Source organism: Dysidea avara, chromosome 12 (assembly GCF_963678975.1).
Source record: "Dysidea avara chromosome 12, odDysAvar1.4, whole genome shotgun sequence".
Lineage (NCBI taxonomy): Eukaryota > Metazoa > Porifera > Demospongiae > Dictyoceratida > Dysideidae > Dysidea > Dysidea avara.
The window spans coordinates 19,084,785-19,098,917 of NC_089283.1; the positions used below are offsets into that span (position 1 = coordinate 19,084,785).

At 37.2% G+C, this 14,133-nt stretch overlaps 1 protein-coding gene and 1 long non-coding RNA gene across 5 annotated transcripts; one reads left to right on the forward strand and one right to left on the reverse strand.

Annotated features, from left to right (window-relative positions):
• Nucleotides 1-521: 521 nt before the first annotated feature.
• On the reverse strand, nucleotides 522-3,073 carry LOC136241715 (uncharacterized). 4 transcript variants are annotated; one of them, XR_010694384.1, is made up of 6 exons: nucleotides 2,884-3,073; nucleotides 1,939-2,160; nucleotides 1,798-1,889; nucleotides 1,121-1,392; nucleotides 975-1,064; nucleotides 522-740 (listed from the first exon to the last, which is right to left on the reverse strand). It is a non-coding gene; the product is annotated as an uncharacterized lncRNA (long non-coding RNA). The 4 variants fall into 4 exon arrangements; XR_010694386.1 differs by having other exon boundaries at nucleotides 1,121-1,209; nucleotides 1,258-1,889; nucleotides 2,884-3,071; XR_010694385.1 differs by having other exon boundaries at nucleotides 1,121-1,345; nucleotides 2,884-3,070.
• LOC136241713 (uncharacterized) lies at nucleotides 2,279-12,713 on the forward strand. The gene is made up of 20 exons (XM_066032985.1): nucleotides 2,279-4,832; nucleotides 4,985-5,238; nucleotides 5,348-5,507; nucleotides 5,562-5,759; nucleotides 6,426-6,641; nucleotides 6,766-6,843; nucleotides 7,214-7,279; nucleotides 7,334-7,482; nucleotides 7,541-7,637; nucleotides 7,690-7,767; nucleotides 7,825-7,869; nucleotides 7,924-7,980; nucleotides 8,030-8,516; nucleotides 8,569-8,630; nucleotides 8,877-9,036; nucleotides 9,092-9,213; nucleotides 10,753-10,902; nucleotides 12,238-12,354; nucleotides 12,405-12,500; nucleotides 12,560-12,713. The coding sequence occupies exons 1-20, from the start codon at nucleotides 3,798-3,800 to the stop codon at nucleotides 12,614-12,616; spliced, it is 3,684 nt and encodes a 1,227-aa protein (XP_065889057.1). The 5' UTR covers nucleotides 2,279-3,797; the 3' UTR covers nucleotides 12,617-12,713.
• The last annotated feature ends 1,420 nt before the right edge of the window (nucleotides 12,714-14,133 follow it).

Consider the following 14,133-nt stretch of genomic DNA (forward strand, 5'->3'; position numbering starts at 1 on the left):
TCTGATTGCACTAAATTTGAAATTACATTCATGCTATTTAAACAAAAACAAAGATTTGAATATACTTGTATGGCTTTCTGCAGTGATTTGGATGTCGCACCATATCTAAAATGATTTAGTATACCTTACTCAACTTGTACATAAAATTTGGTACTTTTATCACATCACAATAGTGAACAATTTCATCAAAATTTGTCGTTTAACCACTCTACTGTAGTAAGCAGTACTTTTACAGACACTAAGTAATAGTTAGAGACCTACCATGAGGATCTTTGTGGTTTTAAACACTAAGGATGATACATAAAAATCCAAGGTGACGTCAAAGTTTTTTAAAGCCACAAAGATCTGAGTGAACTCTCCAGAGGTCTCTTAGTGATTTTAAAGACCCAAAGATCAAAAGATTTTATGCATACCATGTTTTACAGTAGAGTTATTCTGCATATGGAAGGTCTCAATTCATGTATAGTTGAATGTTAGGATGCTGTCTAGACAAGCTGTGTCATTATTCTTTATTTCTCGGCTTCTCTTATTCTTCAGATATTATTGAACATAATGACTGTACAACACTAAACAAGTATGACCGATGTTTTTCTTTCTAGCTGCCTTCTCTTGTCTCCATAGCCTTTGGCTACTTTGCCATTCATTGTCACATTCCAATAATACAGTGTAGGATGGCTTGGTCTTTAAGAGCTCATGATAACCTTGTAAGCATGACTGGTGATGAGGTCATTAGATGCCTCCTACATGAATAGTTATCATAACATTTCAAACCAATTATTTGTAGCACCTCTATTAATAAGGTTATATAATTTGGTCCCATAAGTTGCATACATAGGCACCCGGACAACTTAATTAGTGCCCAATAATTGCAATTCCACTAAATACGATAAGGTTAGTTGGCTGTAGTGCAGTTAGTAAAGTAATGCTAAAGAATTCCCCTTTAGAAACAGTTTTGTTGCAAGACCTAACCTTACCTGTCAATATGCACCATCAGCAGTAACTTCAGTGAATCAACACCTGTTAAAACACCTGGTTGAGAACACCTATGCCTTGTTGTTTACGACCTAAAATTATCCACATCATATCAGGATGATATACAGTGTATGTGTATGTACCTTACCTGTGAAGCAGGAAGAACCGGCTAGCAACTTTTACCAATTGGTTGTATACAAATCTAGCAGCAGTAGATTCTCGATTAATGGACATTCGCTGAAATGGACATTTCCTAATTACGGACACTACATCATGGGCCCCTACCATTTGGTAACCTTTGTACACCTCTATATAACAAGTAATGGACAATCTATGAGTACCCCTGCTGTGCACTGAATACATGCCTTTACCTCTACACATATTGATTTAATTGCAGTTCCTTAAAGTCAATCCTCCACACTATTAGAGACAACATGCACTGCACCAATTATTACAATACTCTTATGTCTTTAAGTCAGTACAAATTGGGAGGAGTGTTGTGGAACATTTACGGTGATTATGAATAAATAGGTATGTAAGAAACTAAGTAGTTACATTATGTTATCATGCAGTCTACTGTAAAGCTAGCTAGTTGCTGTCTAAGCCATACTTGTGTCTAATGTAATGTAGTGTGTACACTTCCTTGCTAAGTTGTGTGTTGCAGCCTTCAGAATATTAGCTAAAAGAATTGCTAAAATAATTTTGCAAGTTAAAATAACGTCAACCTTCCTGCATAGGACTCCTCCATACAGAGAACAAGCAAGCATGGTCCCCAAGTGTCCTTTACTTAAGAGGTTCCACTGCATTTAAGTAGCTAGCTCTTACCTTAATAGTACATTGTTCAACCCACCGAGATCCTATTGATATAAAGGACAATTTTCAGAGCTCTCCTGTAGGGAAGCCTTCCATGGCAGCAACTATGGATCAATGAATGATGCCATTGAGGGGTAGCTATTTATAGTTCACCTCAGTGTCCACAGTTTTACTTATCATAATAAAAGAATCAGAAGAAACAGCTACAACACCAGTAGATAATTGCGGTGTACTGGCAACACCTTCAACAGAAGTTTTTTTGGCCCAACCACCAAATCCGGGCAGACATTCCAATGACGAAAACTGATTTCTTGCAAATAATCTCAGTGCTCTCATCAAGAAATGGTTCCATCATGTATCATGCAGTACCTAGGCCTGTTATCAGATATCATGTAACATGTACTATGTACATCCATATATATATATAATATATATATATATACCTGGGAAATTTCTTCCCCAGTAAAAATCAGTACAACCAGTTATAGTAATTAAAGTCAGGACCTGGGTTAATCTAATGGGGATCTGGTGTTAACTGGCAGCTGATCCCCACTTAAACAGCTGGGTACACTTGAACAATGTAATAGTTTCCTACTGAAGAAAAATACGACCGGACACAACCGAAGACATACGCACACTTCTGGCAGCCATATTGCCCAGCAAACTATCACTGGGCTACTCAGGCAAGACTGTCCAAGTGTCACAAATAGTGGCCAGGCCTGAAGTTCCACAACGACCTAAATACTGCCAAGGATGACAAGGGACAGTTGATAAAGGGAACACAGCCTGGTAGATGATGAGAAACATTGCCTTGCCCAGTATGTTGGAGTATATTGTTATTGTGTCAATCAAGTAAATTCTAGGCAGCATGCAACAACTAGGGCATACCCAACAGCAGCACTAACAGAATACAGAATGAGTATTTAACAGCCATGCACCATAGCCTGACAACTTCTGTTTGGCCTCTGTACTGACTTGGAAAAAGAACTACGGCAGCTTTGTAAGCAGTCCAGTTATTTGGCCACAGTGGAAGTATTAGTGGACTGTAGCCTTACTATGGAGCTAGCTACCAGTATAATGTAATACATTCCTACTTACCATTTATAGTACTCTAGTTTCTTTGTTCAGTAGCTAACCCCAGTGAAACTTGGTCTAGTCCCAACAAAGAAACCGCTGTTCTTCTCTTACAAGCATCCTGCAAGTCCGCATCATCGTAAAAGCGCTCTAATAAGAGTTGTAAGGTACGTGTTACGTCACCTCGTGATTCACCCGCAATCGACTGTGGTTACATAATACTAGTCACGTGAGTGACATGGGATTGGGTGAACTTAGTCAATCCCTTTTAATTGTTTTAATTGGGCGTGCGCTTTGTAGTTTCTTGGCCGCGCGACGCACTACCATGAGTCTTGATATGTAACTAGAGCGAGAACTAGAGTCTAGTTACTTGTAAGAAGTAACTTGCCCAACACTGCTGAGGACCTATCTATGAGGACTGCTTTGCTGTACTAGACTAGTCTAAAACATTTAAACCTGTATGACTTTTTTGTAGTACCTAGCTATGTATTCTAAGCCAAATAGTTGTAATTTTAATGAATAAGTTAACTTACCAGCTAGGGCAATGTCAATCGGGACAAAAATAGCCAACGGATATCCAAATAATTCACGGATATCCAACTCAGGCTTTACTGACAATTGAGAATGAAGGTCGTAATAAGCAAGGCAGTAATGATCAACCTATATTAAATAAAATTTCGGCTAAAAGGAAGGAGAAGAAGAAGAAACGCCGTCAAGAAGATGGTTCTCCTTCAGTAGAGAAAGCAGTTGTGTCTCGCGACAGGGCAATTAAGCACTGCCTATTCTGCTCCATTTGTAGAGAAAGTGAAAGTGGAGTTTAAGAGGAAAAAGAGGATTTGTTAAATCGTTTTCTTCATCAGATTTAGATTACGATTCTCCCCCAGATCGAGTCAACTGATAGTGAACCTGCTGAAGGGGACCAGTTTGGCATCAAACCGATGGAGATTGACGAATTCCAGCAGTTTGGTGAAGACGTTGAGAAATTTCAAGCCCTACAAGAGCAAAGAGAAACCGAGTTTAATCGCCTGTATCCTGAAGAGAAGAACACAGCAGATGAGAGTCTCACTGGTGCTAACCTCACATCTTTTGTAGATAGTCCTAAACAGCTATCAAAAGAACAGCCCACCGATGATGATACTGGTCTTCCTCCTGTTGTAGTAAATGCCATCCATAGAGATTTACAAGCACTATCTGATTCAATTGACCAAGATCTCGATAAGCTATTGAATGAAGGTAACGAAAATGATGGTGATGAACTGAACATAGAAGACATGATTTCTAGTTCAGAATCCAATATTGCATTGGAAAAGCTTGAAGAAGCCCAGATAATACCACAATCAAAATCAACCCCCAAACTTGCTCCTAAAGTTGTGCATGAGCAAAAGGAAAGCACTCTTGTCTCTAACCAAACCTCTGCTCCTGTAGAAAGCATGGTCCGAAGGCTTAGTGGCCAGTTTGAGGCAGCAGTGACAACCTCATCACCAGCTGGGGGTAAAGCAATGAAGAAAGGTGAAGCACAAGAACAAGTGCCATTATCTCCTTTGTCAGCAGATGCTAAGAAACAACAATGGAGAATGTCTCCTCTTGAATTAGCTACCAAACCAGGTAGCCCTGTAGCAGCAAGGCGTACTCTAGATTTGGGCCCTCCTCTGTCTCATAAAAGAGCTTCATTTAAGAAACATGATCCTGAGGCTTTGGAATTATTCATGAATTCTGCCAATATAGAACGTTTGACCAAGCTTTATGAGCAGAAACTTGATGAACACAAGCTCTTAGCCATTAAGAGAGCAAATGCACTACTTGAAGAACCTAAGCTTAGTGACTACAGGGTGCCAGAAGCATTTAGAGAAATTCTTTCTCAAGAAAGGAATAGATATATCTGGTGTATCAAAGATACGTGGTACTCATGGCTGGAGCCAGCAGAAGAGCTTCCACTGGAATTATCCAGTGAAGAATGTTATATCCTTCTGCAAGTAAGCAATTGCGTTCTAATTTTTACAATAACATTTCATATATTATTCATGCAGATAATTTTCTCCTTGCGATTAATAGGTTTTTTTCTAAGCATACGAAATGTAGTTTTTTTTCTGTACAGTTTTGTTAACCACCCATATTTTTCTTGCAGATTCAAGACACTGGGCCACTGAAGTACCACATATATTTATGGATGGGTAACAAGGCTAAGGATTCTGGCATGAAGTCAGCATACTCTTGGTGCGGTAAGCTAGTCCAGTCCCTTCCTGGTAGACCAGTAGTCTACAGAGAAACTGAGGGACACGAGTCAAATATCTTCCAGTCAGTATTTAAGGGAGACATACAGCTTACCACCCCCAGTGTTCCATACTTTAATGATACTCTAGAGAAACCTCAGCTCTTCAGGTAGCAGATAATTTAAATAAATTATAATAAATTGATTCTTTGTAGATTAAAAGTTTTACATAACATTCATGTTGGTGTGTAGTGCAGTATATTTTCTATCATACTGTAGGTACAAAGATGCGGTTTTTACTGAGATGAGATCTTGTGCGCTGCATTTGGAAGAGGAAGGCACTGATATTACACTGCTAGTTACCTCTACTAAACTATTCATCTGGTTAATGCCACAAATATGGAACAGTGAACCATCAGCTATATGGGAAGCTGCAAATGTAGGACAAACTTGTCATGACCACTTGATCCATGTTTTGTGATGACTTTTGTAGGTATATTTGACTAAGAATGGTCAACCACTGTGGGCTCCTGTTGTAATGCTTACACAATATGGAGAAACCAAGGAGTTTTTTGCTCACCTTTGCTGCTGGCAGCATGCTGATATGCAAATGTCTGCTCAGGTGGAACAGTTATCTCTGCCTAAAAAGAAGCGTCACACCTTGAGGTATCCAGCTATTGGAAAGATAAAGGTTAGTTAGTATCCTACTCCCAAGTGAAATAAATGCACCATTACTAGCTGAAATATTGTTTTACCATCAAATTTTAGTGAAACTGATCAGACATTTGTGAAGTACCTTAGTATACAGTATACACACAGTTATACAGTGAAACGTCACTTAGTGGCCGCCTCATTGATAAGGCCATCTTGTTATGGTGGCCAGGTTCATCAAGTCCAGATGTTTCTTTCATACTATTCCATTGATAGGGCCACCTCATTAATAAGGCTAGTGGCCACATACTGCAGAACCAAACTGGTAAAACGAACAGATGGCTGCCAAAAGCCATACCTATTATTCTGACAATATACTTCATGTTTTTACCAGACATTATGCCTTATGGCATACTCCTAACCTTTCACTGTGACGAAACTCTACTACATAGTCATTTATTCCAATTGTAAGTTCCCGTTACAACAACTAACTTGTTAAAAGCTTTGATAATAAGGCCACTTTGTTTTATGGCCATATTAATGAGGTCTTCAATAATATGGCCACCTCGCTAATAATCTTATCACAGGTCCAATAGGTAGCCCTATTGACGAAGTTTCACTATATTTGTAATCTTAAAATTGCCTACTGTGATGGCACACTTGCATACCATACTTCCTCTTGTAACTATGTGACTGTGTTTTATAGTTCTGGTTGCTAAAAGGAAGTACACAATCCCAGTTACCGTTGGACAAATTGGGACAATTCAAATCGAGTGATGCTTACCTTATGGAGTTTAAGCATCAACGCTGGCAAACTGTATTTCTGTGGATCGGTTCCCATATTAGTTTTGAGCTTCATGACAATAGTGTTCTGGTAACAGCAGTGGAATGGTGCAAAAAGATGATGACTAAACCTGAGTTGGTGAGTAGTGAACATTATTTTGTTGTTTAAATTTTGTGAACTTTTTGTGTGGAGGTCATCATAAAACATCCTTTGAGATTTGTACTTATTTGGTGTGCTAACATTTGCTTGTTATTTTGTATAGTTAGTAATCCCACAAGGATTGGAAACAAAAGAGTTTCTCAACCTATTCAAAGGAAAGTGTTTGATTCGTGATCCCAAGGTATGATCATTTAATTACCTAATGGTTCATGCTATCTGTTGTCTCTTTGTCTGTAATTGCAACTGTTGAGTATTATCTATTGAGGAGGCAACTGAAATGCAGTTGCATTGTGTAGAGAAAGCATATTATGTATGTACAGTGAAACCTCCATTATCCAAACACCTGCAGGTGTGCTAGTGTTCAGCATCCCTTGTAGAATACTCTGTCAATTACTCTAATAGAACGTACACTAACTAAATACAATACTCTAATATAACAGTCACATTCTGTGTGGATAATGGAAATTCAGTTAATCAAAGTCCTACTGTACTACAACATTAAATAGCTTTTAACATGTAGCTGTGTACTATTACCAACAATACATGTGTAGCCTGGATCTGACGTTCACCTGTACAAGGTGGTTGGAAATGATGTACTACGTACCAAAACAATAGAGGTCAGTACACCAATAATTTTAATGTCCAATTTAATCCATATGTGTATAAATTAGGTGACACCATCAGCAGTCTCCCTTAATTCCACCCACGCATTTGTTTTGTGTAAAGAAGACACTCACTATGCATGGAGTGGACAGTTTAGTACTCAAGCAGAGAGAAGAGGTGCCTTGATAATAAGCAGTCAAGTTGGGCCACCTGATAGGTGAATACAATAAGTATTGTGAATATTGTGTTTAATTGTAAATACTGGGACAATGTAGTTTACCAGTGCTCCTTGCTGAAGGATTAGAGACACCTGAGTTTTGGTCATTACTTGGAGGCAAGAGTGACTATTCTCATCACACCAGCAATAATGAGGTGATATTATAGGATGTAGATTTGTGTATAGTTTTGTTTGTGTTTCTTGTAGATTCCTGAGTATTATTCTAACTCCATTTACTTGTGTAAAGGCAATCACTTCATAGAGATGTATCGGTTCTCCAAAGATGTATGTTGAACAGTTTATACTGCCAGTGGCATATTTTAGTTGCGTATAATACTTTAGGATGTGAGTTCCAGTGACGTCATATTAATATGGACTTCTAAAGAGGTAAGGAGTATCTGTATGTTTCTCTAATTTATCTGACAATTATAATCACTACAGATTTATTTGTGGACTGGCAGTAAAGCTAATGTGGAGAGCTCAGTTCATACTGTCATGGTACAGTTTACAAACAAACTACACACATGCAAAGTTATTGTTCTTTTAGGAATATATCGAGCAGTATCATGCTAAGACATTGAATGAGTTTGTCATTCACTTAGTACATGAAGGCGGTGAACCTCAGCACTTTTGGGATCTTTTTTCGCCTCCAAGATCTGCTTCTTTGACTGATGTGGTCAACAAAGCAGACGAACCTGAAGATGAAGAATTAAACTCTCTGCTCATTAGTATTAATAGTATGGTGATAAACCTGAACACAAGCTCTGTTCTCAACATCAATGAACTTGGTCTTGATAAACCTGTTTCACCACTACAAGAGCAGTTCAAGTCAATGAAAGATTCCCCATTGTCACAATCTTGCCAAGCCGATCTGCAATTTGTGGGTCTGGATAGTGCTAAATCACCTGGTCAAGAACAGAAACCTGTTGAACCTGTGGAGCAAGCCCCTCCAGAGCCAACAAAGACAGTCAAGAGAGAAAAGTGGTCCCTGAAGGTTGATCCTACTTCTTATCAATGGCTTACGGTACCAGCTGGTAAATATAACATGTTAGTTGAAGCATACCATATATGTACATCAATTTGTAGTTCTTTACAATGATATGGCTAAGAAGGATGGTACACTTAAAAAGAAAGCAAAGGGATATTTGGTAAGATGTTTTGTAAATATACATTGTGACAACACTTACAGTATTAATGTTGCACCAGTATTTCTACTATTATATAATGTGTGTGTGTGTGTGTGTGTGTGTGTGTGTGTGTGTGTGTGTGTGTGTGTGTGTGTGTGTGTGTGTGTGTGTGTGTGTGTGTGTGTGTGTGTGTGTGTGTGTGTGTGTGTGTGTGTGTGTGTGTGTGTGTGTCCCGCAGTACTTATAAGTTTTTGTTGTTGTATCTAGACAAGTGTTACAGTGGAAGACTGGAAAGGAGCCAGTATTAATCTTGTAGTGGATAGTGGTATCTCAGCACTAGCACTGATATTCCTAGCAGCATCAGAATTAAAAATTGATACAAACAAAGATTTAACATTGTTTGAAGCAAATGATGATATTGGAATAGGTAAATGCAAACATGATAAGTTACATGCAGTGCAGTAACTGTAACTGTACTGTAGAGCGAATCATAGAAGATCATGAACTAGTCAAGAATATTATGTCATTGTGGCCCAAGAAAGGCAATTCAAGGTTGGTACTAAAAGGAACGACTGACAAGCATCAATTGTGGACTAGCTCAATGGTAAGTCATCCAGAAAGATTTGCAAGTAGATAAGCTTGAGCCAATTATGCTTTGAAAATAGCGTGTTATGCTTTTCGTCACACTTTAACTTGTGCTTTTAAAATCCAGCTCACTACAAAAAAAAAACTATCAACTTTCAGATGCTTTCCAATTAGTGATGAGCGGTACTGATATTTTGCTATACAATCATTGCCATGAACAAATATCACGATTATCACGATTATTGTCAACTCAATTCTTGTGATGAAAAACACTAAACACATCATGAATTGTTAATTGAATGGTTAAATTACATAGAAAATTTACAAATATTTCTCTGATTACCACAATTATTGCACAATAATTGCCAATTTCGATTATCACTAGTCAATGAAAAATACACGATGTCGATTATTGCCAATAAAATAATCACGATTATCACGATAATTGAATAATTGCCCATCCCTATTCCAATGCCTTTCCAATGATTTGGAAAGCACCTAAAAGTTGATAATTTTTTGCAGTAAAAGCTGAAGTGTAATAGCATTTTCTGATTGTTGTAATGGAGTAGATGACTGCTCTATTAGAGTATCTAAATCTTATTTTGTAAAGCAAATAATTTTCAAGTCAAATGCTGTTGTGATACATTGTGTTTATTATGCACATGCATTGACAATTTCAATAAAATCATTCCGATGATGGTGGCATAATGATTGACAAAGTTGCTAGCCGTTATGTGCAAAATTATGCTGGAATATACCTCAGTTATCTGGACTCCACTTATTCGGATTCTCCGTTACCGAACTACAGAAATGATTGCTCTATTAGAGTAGTGACTGTTCTATAAGGGTAGTTGAAAAATACTTTTAATTTTTAATTTTTTTCTTTATTTTTAAGTTATTTATACACAGTTTCAGAGATACAGACTTTTCAGACTTATGGATCAACCCTGGTCCCAAGGGGTTCAGGTAACTGAGGTTCCACTGTAATTGGTGCAACCTAGATGTAAGCTTGTGCATGTTTTGCAAGCTGGAGAAAACTGTGACAGCTTAATTCATGATGGCCATACTTAAGTGAGTGGAAGTCAAATTTCATGAAACTTTGTTTTGTAAAAAAATTTACAAGAGAATTTCTGGATTATGCTCTACGCTGTAACAATGCAAGTACAGTGTGCTCTCAATAAGTGCTTTTATGTACACTATTACAACAAGCAGTTACTCTAATAAAAGGCATACTCACTATGAACTACTACTGTATAGCAGGATATTTAGGGGGAAAATTTTCATGGATTTCCACCATCCAAAGTTTGATGGAGAATTTTTGCTTCTTCAGAATCTTTTATGGGCTTGTATTACCCAAACAATACTATTTTGATCAAATTGAGTGGGCAAATTTTTGTGACTGGCTACCAATGTGTGAAAATTTCCATATAGTGCTTAAGCAGTACAATGTGTGAAAATTTCCATATAGTGCTTAAGCAGTACATAATAAATTTCTACTGTATATTGCTTGCATACTAGTGTTTGAAATGTGTCATGGATACTAGTTTTGCTTTGACAGTTGGAAGAGGAGATTCGTGGGTTTGCCGAAAATGATGTTATCACAAAAGAGACATTTACCATGTCTGTACTGAAGAAAGGAAAGTGGTATGAAGAAGTGTACACTTATATGCATGATGGAATCTACGGTACATCACCAGGAAAACAGAGCGTAAGCAAACTGCATGACATTGTTATGTAAATGTGACCAGAGGTTAGAGTACTGTACAAATTGTACACAAGGGGACAACATTAATAAATAGTTGTACTACTGAATTCAAGGTCAAGTGACAGCCATGATTTTATCCCATTGTATGGGAGAATCAAAGGATTTGCAGTATTGATTAAGCATTATCAAACCCAAAAATTGCCTTTATGGAGTAACCCCAGATCCTCCAACAAATTTCTGTGAAATTTGGATTGTTTACTGACTAACTAACTGACTGCCTGCGTGAATGACCGACTGATTCCTTCAGCCAAACAAAACTCAACTATGCTTAGTCTACAGGTTTGATTTCTTCACTGCATTGGCCTGAGACATACCTTTTTGCCAACCACAGCAGTACAGTACATTCCTTGCTTGTGTCCCATTTTCTTTCTCCGCTAGTTAATTCACGGTAATGTGTCATGGCTTCAGTGCTGGCTATCACAGGAATCCTCCATAATTTCCGTAGTGACTGGAGAGGTGCTTCTTGTATTATTCTTTGATTGTAATGCTGTATAGTTGGTGGAACATGGCTGAAAACAAAGTGTAATGACCATTTTGCTTTCCAGTAAGTGATAGTCAGTGGGTGCATTCAGTTGTGGAATTAATTTTTATAATGTGTCTCTGGTGTCATGCTTTCCTTTCCTTCACCAGTCATTAATTATGTTTGAACAATAAAATAATGTTATGAGGAAAAATTGAAAATTTTGCACTCATAAAAATAAAAAGCAATGACACAAGGGAGGTCTGCAGATCCCTACTGAAAATTTGTTTTCTGGAATACAACTATGGCACATGTAGCTTTGAAAAGACTCTAAGAAATTGTATTATAGGCATTCGTAACCTGACCAGATATTTTATGGTAGTGCTCTAATCATTCACATGTTATTTAGACCTATATATGTAAGCCCATTTGTTCTTCTTGTTTAATTTTCCATCAGTGTAAATGTTTGTGATGCTGACATATTGTGGGAAAATTATATATAAAATGGTATGATATTAAACAAGTAGCAATTTGTGTACAGGACCTCATGAAAGTGGTACTTATATTGAAAATTATATACACAGCAGTTAAACGCTTATACCCAAATAGAGCAATCACACTGACATTAAGGATCCAAAGTACATTTCATATATCCTTTTCACATGTTGCAAGTTTAATTTTACGAGTACTAAGAATTCCTTTAAAATTTGAATTCCAAAGCTTTCTAGCCACTTAGCCACTTTACAATGACTGTTGTAAGACTCAACTTCATGAGTAGCTACTTGTGCTGTTTACATTAATGTATTGTTGATTTTTAGCCCACACATAAACAAAGACTGGTGGCAAAGTTTTCAACTCACAACGTTTATGTTGCATCCAAGAAATCAAAGAAACGTCCGCTATCAGGTCCAACATCATTCAGACTTGTTATCAAGGTAATCATTACAGTTTTGAACTGTGTGGTAATGTATTAATGTAATTGTAGCCAAATGACTCATTTAAAGACAAAGACTGCATCATTGTTTGTGCAAAAGATCCAGTGGGTTGGATGAAGTTCATACAACTGTTTAGACTGCTAAAGGTAAGTATTGCATCACATTAGATTGTTAGCATTTAAACCATTATCCATTTTCTTTATAGCATGGCGCACAATTGAAAGGAAACTACCTGGCAATATTAGAAAGACTAAAGACTTAACAGAACTATTTTTCCTGTATCTGTTTGTAACTAACGTACGTGTATGTATGTATGAGCACTTTATATTATTAAATAAATAACATAATTAAAATACTAATTTTGGTGAGACTATAAAGGTTGGTAAATTGTTACTTAAAACAGTGATTATTTAAAATGGTAACTTCTATAAGATACTGGTTGTATACAATCACTGGACTGGACTGGTGGACTGGACTACTGGACTCAGGTATTTTCCCTTTTTAACCAAATATTTGGGCAACTGGTTGAAAGTATGTTAGTCTCATGTAGTTAGACCACTCCCCCACACATAAAGAAACCCACACACAAACCAAAGAAAGGTGTGATCATGCCAGACTTGTCAACATTGCCCAGCTTCAGCTATGTACAGAGGTTCTAATAGTTCTTGCATGTCAACAAATCTAAAACAGAAGTCACATGCGGTAATTAAAGTTTAAAGTTCAAAATGGATCAATTTGATTGGTTGAAATCTTGTGCATGTGATTTCACTTGTTATTGCCGTCGTGCAAAAACTATAGAACCTTTTTATCAGCTATTGAATAGCAAGACAGTTAACTGTCGCCACTTAATTTAGCTGACTCCATGACTATAACTTGCATGGATACTACAACACTACATACACATGTACTGTATGGTTTGTACTTCATGATAAGACAAATGGTAGTCGTACAATACAGATTATGCCAAGAGAAAGAGAATTGCACACAATTCTAAGATAACAGACAGTACCAAGTAGACAGATTCACCTGCATATTTTACATTCAATGTAGTAATAGCTACGACCAGTTGCCCAAATATGTGCTAAAATGAAAAACAAACAAAAAAAACTGAGTCCACCAGTCCAGTCCACCAGTCCAGTCCAGTGATTGCATACAACCATAAGATACTAGTATACAACACACAATTATTAGCTACTGATACAGGTTGTGAATTATATGTTTAATGCAATGTTAGCAATGTTTGGTATGTCTTATCAGCATTCACCTCAGACCCATGAACATAAACTGAGATATTCTATTCCTGTTGTGATATAATTAAAATAACTTATTGTAATGTTATACATAATGAAGCTACATAGCTAATAATGTGGTTAAGCCATTAAAAGGAACAAAATTAAATGCACTTACAGTGATGGGCTATGAATTCTGTTATACATGTAGATAATCTTATAACACAGTTACTGTCTTCTTCTGATGGAACAAAACATATAAACTAGTTACTACTACTAGTGTGATGCCTTTTGTTACCCATGAAAACATCCTGGCCATACACAGAATAAAACCATTTGCTGGAGAGACTGGTTGAATGCAGAGAAGATCTCAGGTCCCAGCTGTTGTGGCTCCTTTGGTGTATACCTAGACTGCATATCACAGGGGATCAAATCATCACTGGGTCTGGAATTTTTCTACGCATTCTTCACATTTTAGCAACATATGTTTCTGACTTTTATTCACAGGATTTAAGACCTTCTCACAGGTCCCTAGTGAAAGAGTATTTAC